Source organism: Desmodus rotundus, chromosome 4, assembly GCF_022682495.2.
Source record: "Desmodus rotundus isolate HL8 chromosome 4, HLdesRot8A.1, whole genome shotgun sequence".
In the NCBI taxonomy this organism is placed as follows: domain Eukaryota; kingdom Metazoa; phylum Chordata; class Mammalia; order Chiroptera; family Phyllostomidae; genus Desmodus; species Desmodus rotundus.
The window spans coordinates 64028156-64042323 of NC_071390.1; the positions used below are offsets into that span (position 1 = coordinate 64028156).

A 14168-nucleotide genomic window follows, 5' to 3' on the forward strand; every position below is an offset into this window, starting at 1 on the left:
GCCACTCACCCAAAGGGAGGAATTATGGCTGCAGCTCCTAGCACAGCCCCCACCAACACACAAATGAATATACCAGAATTTGCAGTAGCAAATCAGAGTTCTCTGTTCTGTTCAGTCCAAACTTTTGGTATTTTAATGTTCCAGATTTTCTCTCTCAAATGTCGACTTCTCTTTTATTTTTCCTTTCACTGTCATAACAAGCATACATGTATTTTCGAGGAAATTTTACCAAATGGCACATCTTGCATTTTGTAAACCACATACATACAAACCCCTCTCACTCCTCTGCCAAGTTCTGTCTCAGGACCCACTGCTTTTGCTTCTCTGACCTTTGACTCCTGACTCAAATGGCCAGTCCTGAGGCTCCACCCAGGGCAGGACATTCTTGGGTTTAAAGGAAGGAAGGCTGAAAGGCAAGTGAGGAAAAATCAGGCCTTATCCAGCAAGGTTGGGACCTTACTTATGAAATGCACTAAACTGACCAACCTCATCAGCCTAGGACATGCCAAGTCAATTCCAAACCACCACCCTCCTCCTTGGCATCAACTCTGCCTGACTGGAACAGGAGACGGAAGTTGAGTTTAGCAAGCCCCAGATTGCAGAAATAGGATGGTGCCTTAACTAAGTGCAGGAGCATTGCAGTCAAAAAGAACCTCTCTAAGACCTGTGTTCCTCATTTGTAAAATGCAGCAATTAGCCCACCCAAGGGAGTCATCAAGTAGCCATTTTAAATGAAATAATATATGTAAAAACACTTGCAGTTCAGCATCCAAAAAAGTTGCTATATCACCAAACCACTTCTGTTTGACTTTGGAAGGAATAATACAATCTTTAGAGTCAATCGGACTTTCACTGGACTTATTTGCAGCTAGTGCTGTAGTGATGGGGGGAGGAGTTCTGGAGGCCCCATTTGGGCATATCAGCAATGTAAATCCTCCCAAGGCCCTCAGACAGGCCAATGCCAGCCATGTCGAGAGAGCACCCAGACCCTGCATTCTTGGGGCTAAATGTGCTGCATCAGAGATGACGTGGGCTTCCACCTCCTGGGCTCACCTAGCACAAGGCATGTTGGGAAACGGGCCAGAGGCTGGGCTGTGAGTGAAGGACAGAGCCAGGACAAGCAGCTAGGCGGGTGGTTAAACTTTTATACTAAAGAATGTCTTGAGGTAAAACCTTGGCCTCCAACTTTGTCAAATCAACTCTGTCAAGTGACCGTGGCAGGAAAAGGCAGGAGGTCCTGCACGGAATCCAATGAAAGAGCTCCGGACTTCAAAAAGTCTAAAGCCAAATGGGTCAGCACCCTGGACAGCGGCATCCAAATTGTGACAGTTTTGCACCACCCACCTCGATCAAAATCAGCAAGCATAGCAGATTATCTCGAGTCCCCGCCCTCCCCCCCCCCTTCCGTCAAGGAGGCCTCACAGGGCAATTAGCACTTTATATTACTTCCCACATACAGCCTCGGAATTCCTCCCAACACAGCATTCAAGAACAAACCAACTGCCTGCAGTGGTCCACCAGAGGAGAGCTATTGGTCACCCTGCATCTTTCTGGAATTACTGATAAAGGCCAGTCTGTTTGAAAACTTACTTCACCCTCACCAAAGGTTGCAACAGTGTAGGTGTTCGAAGAGAGGGGCACACATACCTTTTATTTTGACTGGAGGTTCTGGGTGAGAGAAGAAAGGAGAAGAGTAGGAGAGAGTGTCTGAAGAATGAAACATCTGTTACCTAACCCATCTCCCTACCTCAGAGGTCAGATTATCTATCCAGTGCCCTTGTATTTCCCCCTATTTCTACTTTGTCTTGTGCTAAATTTTTTTGAAAGCTCCATGTCCTCATATATTATTTGGTTCATTCACACAAGGACAATTTCTTAGGGCTTACTCTGTTCCAGGCCCCATGCTAAGCAACAGGGACACAGAAGTGAATAGCACATAGCCCACTCTTCTGGAGCTAACAGCCTGGAACAGGAGCACAGTGTTCATCAAAGATCAGCCCTCAGGAGTATGTTGGAGCCAGCTGAGGACAGACCACGCGAAGGAGACGTGTTTATGGGAACATGTAACCAAGGAGCCAGCTGCACAGGAAAGGGAGGAGGCTTGGACAGGCAGAGGTCAGGGCACCATTCCTTGAGGACTTGTCTTGAGTTGACTGGGGTTTAAGGGCATAATAAGAAGAAAACACAGAGTCTGAGCAGGTGTCACTCAGTCTGCAATAATGACAGAAGCTCTGCCCTGGCTGGTGTGGCTCAGTGGATTGAGTTCCAGCCTGTGAACCAAAGGTCACCAGTTTGATTCCCAATCAGGGCACAAGCCTGGGTTGCAGGCCAGGTCCCCAGTAGGGGGTGCTCAAGAGGCAACCACTCATTGATGTTTCCCTCCTTTTCTCTCTCCCTTCCCCTCTCTAAAATAAATAAATAAATAAAATCTTTAATAAAAAAAAAGAAAGAATTACAGGAGTCCAGACAGGATGGGCAGGCTGGAGAGCTGATCCCTATCTCCTGTGGTTAACATTCCTACCAAAACCACCTCAAAGCCTTAGGGAGAACCAGGGCTTGAAGAGTTTCTGTAGGTCAGAGCAGAAGGGAAGCAAAGATGCCAGGAGAAGTAAGGTGGGAAGGGCCCATAGACAGTGGGCCTCAGCATCCTCCAACCCTGGCCACATCCACACCTACTACACAGGCCAGCTTCAGAGCAGACCCAACACTGGGGTTGAGCCACCAACACTAAGGGTTCTCAGAGGAAGGCTGGTCCCCTGAGAGATGCCCTGAGGACTACACAGGGCTCTGACATGTCTCCAACTCCTCCCAGGGCCAGAGACTAAGAGGAGGTAGGAGGGAGAGGCCAGGTCCTGGACAGAGTCCAGTTCCAGTGCCCAGAGTCTCAGGCTGCCCTGCCCCCATCACCACCTCATGTTTATTTTAGCACAGTAACTGCTCCTTCCATTCCTCCTGGAAGTCTCCAACAGCATATTTGCTCAAGAACTGAGGAAAGCACTCCAGTCCTAGAGCAGCAGAGTATTTAGGCAAATGCAAACATATGCTGAATTCTCTTCTTAGTTACATTCTTGGCAAAGGAATTATTTTACCAAGAGACAAAGTAGGACTTTCAAGGGTTCACTCACTTCATCCTGGCCCCAGCTATGGGGCTGCCAACCCTCAACAGCCCCCATCCCCCTTAAAGGCACATAATGGGTGGTCGTGCTATAAAAAGGTAGCAGGGGGGATCCTTGTGAGGAAACCGCTCTGCATCCTGACTGTGGGGCCCCATGAATCCACACATGATAAAACAGCACACAAGTGAATACACATACCCAACTGCACATAAACTGGGGAATACAAAAAAGGTCTATGGATAGTGTCGGTGTCAAATCCTGCTTATGATACTGTATTACAGTTACGCATAACGCTGCACTGGGGAACCTGGGTGAAGGCCACATGGGATCTCTCTGTATTATCTCTCATAATTGTATGTTAATCTCTATCTCAAAATAAAGTTTTTTTAAAAAATGCATAATGTGGAAACCACCTTATCTTAGAACTAGGACTGGTCTGTTTTTACAGAGCAGCCATAAGGAAACCTAAAGCTATTTCTCCAAAGCCCATTTTTCCAGTTTTCTAACAAGCAAATTACGATTTTCTTCATATGGCCGGTATTCAAAGAATCCATGTCCAGCCCTTCCCAGGGTCCCCAGTCCCACATAACCCCAGCCTGGCTCTATGACACTAGTGGTGTCCCACCCCCTGACACTTGTTTGAGACCCTAAAACTATGGTCAGATCAGGATGGAGAGAGGAAGGAGCTGGGAAGGCTGGGCAACCATCCAGTGTGAGAGGCAATCTTTGGAGAGGAGGCTTCTGAGAGGACCCATGCTCGCTGTTCTCCCGCACCGCCTGACTGCAGTCTTCAGATCCCTGCCAGCAGTTTATTAATATTTTATTGAAAACTCTAAGATGATTCAAATTTCAGCTGTCATGATAAGGTAGTGTTGCTAGGCAACTTTAGTGCCCGTCTATGGATCTGTTTTCACAGCTCTTCCCCCACTCATAGAGCTCCAGGTTGGGCCTTACCACCCAAGACCCCTCAACTCAGACCACCACTGCTTTCCACACCTTCCACACCTGCTCCAAAACACTCAGCTGCCATGCACGATGGCCCAGTACGCTGGTCTCCCAGCACCCAGCTGTGCCTCCATCAGAGCCCCAGAGTGGCCCCAGCCCCCGTTAACTCACCATACTCACTGTCGTAGAACATGACAAACTTCTGCCAGCGCAATTCTGTCACCAGCCTGAGCATGACGTCGTTGAGGCGCACGGGTGGTCTCGAGGCCAGCGTGTAGGCCTCACCATCAGGACTGGGGTTCAGGTGGCAGGCAGTGCGTGGTGATCCCCCCGGGTTGCGCTGGACAAAGAGGTGCGGGATGTGCATCGCATCTGTGAGGGACTGCAGAGCATTGGCAGATGCACAGCCAGTGGATGTGACCAAAGCCAGAATCCCCTGGGTCATGAGGTCACAGGCTAGAAAGAGAAGGGAGAGACAGGAAGGGGTCAGCATGGGGGTGATGCTGCACTGGCTGTGATCCACACAGCCTGTGCCCAGCAGCTCATGCCTGGGCCCCAAGAAATGCTGCTCCCTCCAAGAACCAAGACCCCATCCCAGTCCAGGCCAGGCCAGGCCAGGCCAGTGGTTCTCAGACACCCAGTCTCACTAATGCCTTCAGTGATCCTGCCAGCTTGGCATCCTTGTGCCCATTCAACAGATAAGAAAACAAAGGTCAGGCGAGGCAGAATTGTTTGCCCTAGGCTACTCAAGGGAGGGGTAGCAGGACAGGGATCCAGCCCACATCTGCTTGACACCCATCAGCATTACTAAATTAACCATCCTCTTTCCTACTTGGACTGTGAGCTCCTTAAGAGTCAAGAACTCATCTTTTTGGTCTGTGTAACCCCAAGGCCAAGCCCAGACCGGGAAAACCATGTGTGCTCTGTTCTTCAATTGTTCGCTGAACTGAATTGATTGGGCTAAAGGGAGTCAATTACATCAGAAAATCAGGGAGACACTTACCCCAGAGGGCCAGGTTGTCAGTAAAAAGAGAGACAGAACCCTCTGTCTTCTGGCCAACTCCACTTTATTCATATCACAAAAATACTAGGTCAAACCCAGGATGAAGCAGTTAGTTCCAGAAGCCCAGGATTATTCAAAAGCCACTTGACAATAACAAAAGAAGATGCTCCCAATTGAGGACAGTTACCGCAGCTCAAAGGACTGACACAAGGCAGCACCAGCAGCCCTTTCCAGGACAGCTGCACTAGCCTTTTGAAGTCATTCCGTGACCACAAGGGGCGCCCTTTATAGCCACACACCTACACCTTTTGGGCACATCAGACCAATGAACAGAAAGATACACCTCACCATATTGGACCCCCCTGCACTAGTTTTGAAGCAACATTTATTAATAATGCTTTATGTGATAGCAAAAATGTGGGAAAGCAGCTGCAGTTTCAAAACACAGCCTGTGAATGTCAGCAGGCCATCTGCTGCAGACAGCCGACTTTTGAACAACTTTGACAATGCAGTTCTTTTTGTTGAGAGTCCATGGTTTTATGTAATGCCTCAGTGAGGCTGGGTGAAGGAGCCCAAGAGCAGGGGAGGCACCCCCAAAGAACAAGGTGGTGGGAGGCTGGGATTGCAGGAAGGGGAAGATCGCCTCCATGCTATCAAACAGCTGCTCCTCATATGAGGACATTCACATTGCACACTCAGGACAATAATTCAAATGCCCATAGCTCTGCCTGCTGACCCCTCAGCCTCCACACATGAGGCAGGGGTTGGGACGGTTAAACAAGAGACTCTCTGAAGTCTCTCTTGAGAATCATGCAGCCTCATCCAAGGCTTTACACTGCAGAGTTCTCCACTAAACAGAAATCCAATCATTGTGGCTCCCAAAAAGCCTTGGGGGTAGAGCCAAACCCCTTAAGTAGTCCTGAAGGACCCCCAAAGACATGTGGCTTCACACTGCTCACATGCCTCTGCCCGCTATGCCCAATCAAGGGCCCAACTTTTGGCCCATGGAATCTGCCATGTTTTCTATTGCCTGTAGAACCTCACATTAACTTTAGTTTCAAGACTCAAAGACTACATCCCCAGAATGGCTATGGACCCCTTGTCCAGTGCTCCCTCTGCACCCCACACTTCCCTACTCTTTCTCTCCTACATGAATGCAAGTTTCAGGGGACAAGGGTCACTGTCCTTCCTCAGACACACACCATGTTCAGCCCATGCAGTCAATAAAGGCCAGTGCAAAAATGCCATAAGCCTGGACGGTTTCATGCCTTCTGGCCAATAAGTCCACTTTGGGCACCTATCCAAACTATGGAAATGGCTCTAGATACAAAAACACTCAAAGGACACGTATGCATACTCTTGAAATATTGCTAACAATCTAAAAGATACAAGTAGGTGAGTGATATGAAAGTGCTCCACTTGCTGAAAACATATGCAGTCTTTAAAACTGTTCACGAAGACACTACAATAACATAGGAAAGTGCTTGTCATAAAAGTTATGTGAAAATAATACACAAGTGTATATATTTTATAATATCAAGTAAACAAAACAGCATGCATGAAAAAAAGAGCAGAAGGAAATCCTGCAAAATGTTAAAAGTGATCACATTTTAAAAGAGGCCTAGAAATGGTTTTCCTTCTTTTCTGTATTTTGCTAAAATTTCATGTTGTGAACAGATAATTCCTTTAGCAAAGGAATATAATCCTGCAATAATGGATAGGTATGAAGCTATGTAAGAGGAGGGACCCTTCTGAGAGAATTTTCTCTGTGCCAAATATTCTCCCAAGTACTTTATACACTGAATTCACAATATGCTGACGACATCTGTATAGAGTAAGTTGCCAGTGCACCCATTTTCCAAATATCAAGTTATAAGGCCACACAACTGATAAGGGACAGCACTGGACTGAGATGCCATTTGATCTAAAAACACCTCTGAGACATGGCTAAGTGACAAAACCAAGACACGGAACTGTGAGCTCACCAGGAGGACCACGAGGTGAAAAGCATACCCACGAAAAAGGCAAGAGAAAGCACTCGAGGTTAGGGGCTGTGATAAAAGGATTGCCCTTTCCTCTCTTGCACATACTCTCTTTAATGACAATACATTGCACTTACAACTTTTAAAAAAGTAAACTTACAAAATAAACTGTACATCACTGGAGCATAAAGGTATCCAGGAAATCCAGCCCTGGTCCCAGCCCAGGACACCAATGAAAACGCCCTCACTGTGGCCCTCATTGGGTCCCAGGTCTCTGTTGCTCACCCTGCTTGGCTCCCTCCCAGGTTATCATCTGACTTCTGATGGCAAACGCTGTCCCCACTCCAATACACTGGGTTCTTTCTGAGCCTCAGTTTCCCCACGTAGGCAGGCTTCCTACTCCTCACGGACTGTTCCTTACCTCTTATTTCCCTATTTGCAAACTTCTGCACTAAGTACTGTTGGGGGGAAGACAAAGAGAACAAAGATAAACTTTGATCTTTGATCTACCAAGGAGACAGACCCCACAAATCAGCCTGTGAGAAAGGAGAGAGGAACCCAGAGGAGTGTAAACACATGTGGGGTTGGTATCTGGCCCTGAAAAGAAGAGCAAGATTTAGACAACAGAGATGGGGAGAGCAGTGTGATAAGGATGCAGTATGACAAAACAGGACCAGGCAGCAGGGGCATGCTCAGGGAACACACAAGTATCTGACTTGTCACCCTGCCCCAGCCCTGCTGGCAGCCAGAGACACCAGCTCTCTGGCCAGGCCTGGGTGCACTGGGACAGCAGAACTAGCTCTGGAATTTCATGCTTCCAGTCTGGGTTGCTCTGCTCAGCAGCCATGTGGCTGTGGCATGTCTCCTTTCTCAGCCTCTGGTTTCTATTAAGTAAGGATAAGAATCTCTACCCAGCAGAACTATGAGAGCAGTGACTTAACATGGACCACAAGTGTCAGCCCCATGCTTGGCACAACAAAGATGCTAAATAGATGTCAGTTTCCCACCCCCCTCCCTGAGCACCCCAACCTCCCCATCAATGTCCCCACCCAAGTCATGCCCAGAATCCTAAGAAACAGTAGTTACAATAGAGGGTGACCTCACTCCTGCAGCTGACAGCCCTCCCCTCAGAGGTGGGCACCACCAACTCTCGCTCCTATGGCCACCTGCAGCTGCACGCAAGCTCCTCAAGCCTCTGGGCTCAGCAAACAGGGTGGGTAATTAGGGCTGGAAGCCTCTCCCAGGGACTAACGGAGAGGCCCGATGCAAGTCAATTTCCAATCCACTGTGAATGGTCTGCTAATTGGGGTACTGTTGAAATGACGGTTATTTAGACAGTTATGTTAGGCTCCTAACATAAAAATAATAAGATCAAAATACATCAGATCAAAGCGAGATCAGCTATTAGCTTAATCAAGGTTGCATGCTCATTCCCAGGATAGGACGTTACACAACTCACACCATGGTTGTGAAGAGAGATGCTAAACATCAGTGTGGGGTCCAATGGCCTGGGTCTGAAGCTGGGCCCTGCTATGGACACTCCATGGGACCTTAGGCAAGGGGCTGGGCCTCAGTGTCTTTTCTGTCCAGTAAAGACAATGGCACCCACTTCACAAGGCTGTTGTGCACGTCCTATGAAAGGTCTTTGTATATGAAGAGCCATTCACATGGCCTAGTACATAGTAGGAATGTAGGAGTCACCACTGTTATTCCTCTCCATCCCAAAGGTATTTCTGCAGCTCACAAGAAGATAACAACCTTTGTTATAATTCTTTGTCTCCAATATCAGATGGTCATAAAGCTGATCTCTCTTGATTACAACAATGCAGGCAGATGAATTGATAAAGGCTCCCTGAGAATGGCTCATCAGCTGGAAAAGACATGAATGTAATGAGCAGCTTTGAGCCCCATTACCCGAGCCTGGTGGCCTAGGAGAGCAGAGGGTCGCTCAACAGCTTCCCAGGAACTGGGAAGAAAGAGGCTGCTCAGAGGTCGGGGTTGAGGCCAAAGGAGAGGATTCCTGGGACTCAGCTGTCTTTCGCAGACAGCCCCACAATCACATCCCACCAGTCTCCCTGAGACGTCAGTACCCTGCTGATCCAGGCTCTCCACACAGAGAACTCAGGGCGAGATGAGTCAGGCACAGCACTGGCCACATCAGATGGGATCTCTATAACTTGCATCCCTGGTGAGTTTTCTGATCCCCCGGTGAAGCACAGAGAGGGCTGGCCAGTTGGCCAGGGCCACACAACCAGACAGCAAATGGCACAAAGAGCCTCAGAACCAGACCACAAGGTACCTCCATAGCCAGTCCCAGGAAGACATGGTAGCCACCAAAGGACAGAGCCCAGGATCCTGAGGTATCTACCCCACCCTCCCTCGGATGGAAACTCCTGGGGCAACTCCACACTTACCACTGGCTCCAGGGAAGAAGCCTGCAAGCAGATACAAAGCCTCTCTTCTCTAAGGACAAATGTTCAGCTCAAGTCACTGGATGCCTGCGGGTGGGTGCTGAATATAAGACAAGTGCCCCCAGGCATTGAGGTCACTCTGGCACCACTGCTGATCCATGTCCCACCTTCTTTTTCTTATTTTATTTTTTAAATATATTTTATTGATTATGCTGTTACAGTTGTCCCATTTCCCCGGCTTCACTCAACTCCATCCTGCACACACCCTCCCTCCCACATTCCTCCCCTATAGTTCATGTCCATGGGTCATACTTATAAGTTCTTTGGCTTCTACATTTCCTACACTATTCTTACCCTCCCCCTGTCTATTTTCTACCTACCATTTATGCTCCTTATTCTCTGTACCTTTCCCCCCTCTCCCCCTCCCACTCTCTGTTGATAACCCTCCCTGTGATCTCCATTTCTGTGGTTCTGGTCCTGTTCTAGTTGTTTGCTTAGTTTGCTTTTGTTTCTGTTTTAGGTGTGGTTGTTAATAACTGGGAGTTTGCTGTCATTTTTACTGTTCATATTTTTTATCTTCTTTTTCTTAGATAAATCCCTTTAACATTTCATATAGTAAGGGCTTGGTGATGATGAACTCCTTTAACTTGACCTTATCTGAGAAGCAATTTATCTGTCCTTCCATTCTAAATGACAGCTTTGCTGGATACAGTAATCTTGGATGTAGGCCCTTGCCTTTCATGACTTAGAATACTTCTTGCCAGTCCCTTCTTGCCTGTGAGGTCTCTTTTGAGAAATCAGCTGACAGTCTTATGGGCACTCCTTTGTAGGTAACTGTGTCCTTTTCTCTTGCTGCTTCTAAGATTCTCTCCTTCTGCTTAATCTTGGCTAATGTAATTATGGTTGGGGAAGTTCTCCTTCATTATTTGTTCAACTAACTTTTCAATTTTTTGCTCTTCCTCTTCTCCTTCTGGTACCCCTATAATTCAGATGTTGGAACGTTTCCAGATGTCCTGGAGGTTCCTAAGCCTCTCCTCATTTTTTTGAATTCTTGTTTCTTCATTCTTTTCTGGTTGGATGTTTCTTTCTTCCTTCTGGTCCACATCGTTGATCTGAGTTCCAGTTTTCTTCCCATCACTATCGGTTCCCTGTACATTTTCCTTTGTTTCTCTTATCATAGCCTTCATTTTTTCATCTAATTTGTGACCAAATTCAACCAATTCCGTGAGCATCCTGATTACCAGTGTTTTGAATTGTGCATCTGATAGGCTGGCTATCTCTTTGTTGCTTAGTTGTATTTTTTCTGGAACTTTGATCCTTTCTTTCATTTGGGCCATTTTTTTTTTTTTGTCTTGGCCCACCTGTTACATAAAGGGGCGGAGCCTTAGGTGTTCACCAGGGTGGGGTAACACTGGTTGCTGCGCTGTGACTCTGTACATGAGGGAGACGTCCAAGAGGGAGCAATGGCACTTGCTCCACTCTCTGCCAGATTTTAGTCACTCCCTCCACTACCCACAATCAAATTGGGCCCTTCTGGTGCTGCTTCCCAAGTGGGTGGGTTTGTGTACATTCTAGGACCTTGTGGGTCTCTCCAACGGCCTCTCCTGTGAGGCTGGGAGTTTCTCCTGCTGGTGCCTCAACCCCTACAGGTGTTTTCAATCAGAGGTTTGACGCTTTATTTCCCCATGCTGGAACTCTGGGTTTTCTGGTGAAACGTGGTCCACCAGCTGCTGCCTCGCTGGCCAGCTGCAGCTCTGCCCACCCCGCTCCACAATCTGCCACCTCACTGGGCCCGCCAGCCGCCACCTTGCCACGAGTCCTTTCCACCCGGCTGCCCATCTCCGCCCCTCTTACCGGTCTGGATGAATGTTTCTTTTTTTTTTTTTTATCTCCTTGGTTGTCGAACTTCCATACAGTTCTGTTTTCTGTCAGTTCTGGTTGTTTTTTGTTTTTATATTGTTATTGTCCTTCTTTTGGTTGTGCGAGGAGGCACAGTATGTCTACCTACACCTCCATCTTGGCCGGAAGTCCCATGTCCCACCTTCTTGATCCCCATGGGGATTCCCAGAAAATTCCAGGGCCAGGGCCAGGGAAAACTATACCATAAAAGGTTTGTACTAGATAGAGGAGATGCACAATTTCTGGTGCCACTACCTGGGAGTGATGTGGGCCACAACCAACCCAACCCTTCCCTCCACCATGTGCCCTGAATGTGTCATGCCCCAGGGCACACCGATACCTGCTCCTCCTGTGGTCCCTGAATAGGCAAGATCTGACTACACAGTCCCTGCTACTCTAAGGCCACAAGCCCCTCAACATCCTGTACCATTAAATAGCCTTTGGGTAGCCAGAATGACAGCACTTTTCCAGATGCACAAGGCACAAGAGGACACACTACCTGGACACTCAAGCAGCCTATAGTAGAGGTGCCCTCGACCCAAAGAAGCTTGGGGAGACTTCACTGGTCTTAGAGGCAGTGGAAGGGAAAGCCAGGGTCTGGTCAGCCCCAGGCTCAGCCCTGCCCTCCAGAAGGAAGGGCCTCTTTCTGAGGGGGTCCAGCAGGCCAGCCCAGGCATGCCAGCACCTCTGCCTGCCCCAGCGGGGGGCTCTCGCTGCCACCTTGTTACTTCAAATAATCTTAACAGCCACAGCACTCACTGTCTCCAGACACCCTCATTACCTGTGCCCTTCCCCTCCTCCTTTTAGTTGGCACCCCTTTTATTAATATTTGAATTCTAATGACTAATGCTTTTAAATTAAGGTAGCATTTATAAATACTTTATGGTCAATGAATAATTGACCAAATTTAGCATTGTCATAACTCAGAGTAAATTATTGATCTATAAAGAATAATGTTTTTTCATGTTTTATTAAGCTGTTTAAAAGATAAACAAAACCATAAATGGGGGAAGTCAGTGGCAGAGTTATACAAAGGCCACTCACTATGAAGAGGCGCCCCTGAGGGTAGGGTCACCGGGCCTCCCCTTCCCTCCCTCCAGAGCACAGGACAGTCCTGACAAACATACTGTCCTGTAGACCTTTGCTTAAGCAGCCCTCCCACCAGCTACTTCCTGCCCTTACTCTCTGTCCCTTGCTCAGTTTACTCTTTGTCCATTGGTCCTTCCAGTCACTCTTTTGCAGAACCCCTCACTCCCTTCTTGCTCCTATGTAGCCCAGCTGGTGAAATCCCAACCCAGGATCAGCCCGTGGTGGGTCAACCTGCCTCCATGTCTGTGAGCAATCAGAGGATGGTCAGAGAGCCACATAGCTGACAACACGGTGACCCTTGCCAAGTTACACCATTAACCTCAATAGGTCTCTCCACCCTGCTCTTCATCTTGCATCCCTCCACCACCTCCCTTGCTGTTCTCATCAACCCTCCTGGGCTTCTCCCCCAAGTTCAACTAATGACCTTGCTCATTCTTCATAGATAAAAATAGAAGCCATCATCACTAGGAGTTCACCCCACTTCTTACCACCAGATCCTTCAACCTATCTGGCAAAAGTTGAGGAAGAGAGCTTCTCTTGTCTTAGGCAAGCCTGGGCTCATGAGCTCTGGGTGGCCCCACCTCTTCCTTCTAAACTCAGACCCAGACCCCTCACTTATGTCCTCGTTCAATAAAATCATCACCCTTCCTTGTATATCAGACCCATCCCATTAAAAGTTAAACCCCAGCCCTGTTGATGATTCCATACTTATTGCTCCAGCCCACAACCCTCCCTGGGCTCCTGACCCCCAGTTTGGGGGTCCCCCCTGGTAATGCCACTAGCAGCTCAAACTTAGCATGCCAACACTGAGCCTCCTGGGTGTGATCTTGTCCCTCTTAATCTGCTAATCCCAGTGAAATAGAGTCCCATCCCCCCACTTGCTCCTTGACCCTTCTCTCTCTCTGACTCTCTGCACCTAAGCCATCATGAAGTCCTGGATGTTTTATCTCCAAAATATATCTCAGATCTGTCAACTTTCATCTGTCTTCACTGCCACTACCTTCATCTAAACCACTATCACCTCCCCACTGGACCTCCCCCCAGGACACATGCCACCCATTCTACACACCATAATGGAGCAGCCTTCATGAAATACCAACCAGACTGTGCAGTCCCTGCTTAAAATCTACATTAGCTTCCCATTGTGCTTAAAATAAATTCCATACCCTCAAAAGCGCCTACAAGGCCCTGCCTAATCACACCCACACCGTGTGATGGGGAAGGCTGGCCATTGTGCAGTAACTCAGATACCCCAAACTCTTGCCACTTTTGGGTCTCTTCACACCCCCTACCTGCCTGCAAGGCTCCTCCCATATCTGTCTGGCTAATTCTCCTCATTCTTTACTTTTGTGGGTAACCATCACTCTCTCAAGAGAACTTTCTGTGACCCTGATCTTTCCTCACTGTATTTTGTCTGCATAGCACTCACCCACGTTTGCCATTGTGAACTATGTTGTCACTGCTGCCAGTCATCTCATCCCTAAACCACGAGCCCATGAGCAGAAGCACCTGTATACTTTTTATCTTCCCAACCCCTGGCCCACCGCTCAACTTGACATTGCATAGCAACACACTATGTAATTAATAGTCCTAACAACTCTGCTAAGATAAGCACTGTTGGTGTCCATATTCCAGGGTAGAGACACAGAGTTTTCAAGCTTGCCAAGGTCCCCAGATGCTCATCATCCCAAAAGTGAAGCCACATCCCACAATTTGAACAAGG

At 48.0% G+C, this 14168-nt stretch overlaps 1 protein-coding gene across 4 annotated transcripts in view; it reads right to left on the bottom strand.

The window, feature by feature from the left end:
• GRID1 (glutamate ionotropic receptor delta type subunit 1) overlaps window positions 1-14168 on the bottom strand; it is a 725082-nt gene that overhangs the window by 546995 nt on the left and 163919 nt on the right. For 3 of the 4 annotated variants that reach the window (XM_024561244.3, XM_053923339.1, XM_053923338.1), the window contains exon 3: window positions 4233-4517. The exons of the other annotated variant lie outside the window; for it this stretch is intronic. In XM_024561244.3, the coding sequence (XP_024417012.1) occupies window positions 4233-4517 (285 nt within the window). The remainder of the gene's footprint in view (window positions 1-4232; window positions 4518-14168) is intronic. 4 annotated transcript variants of the gene reach the window in all.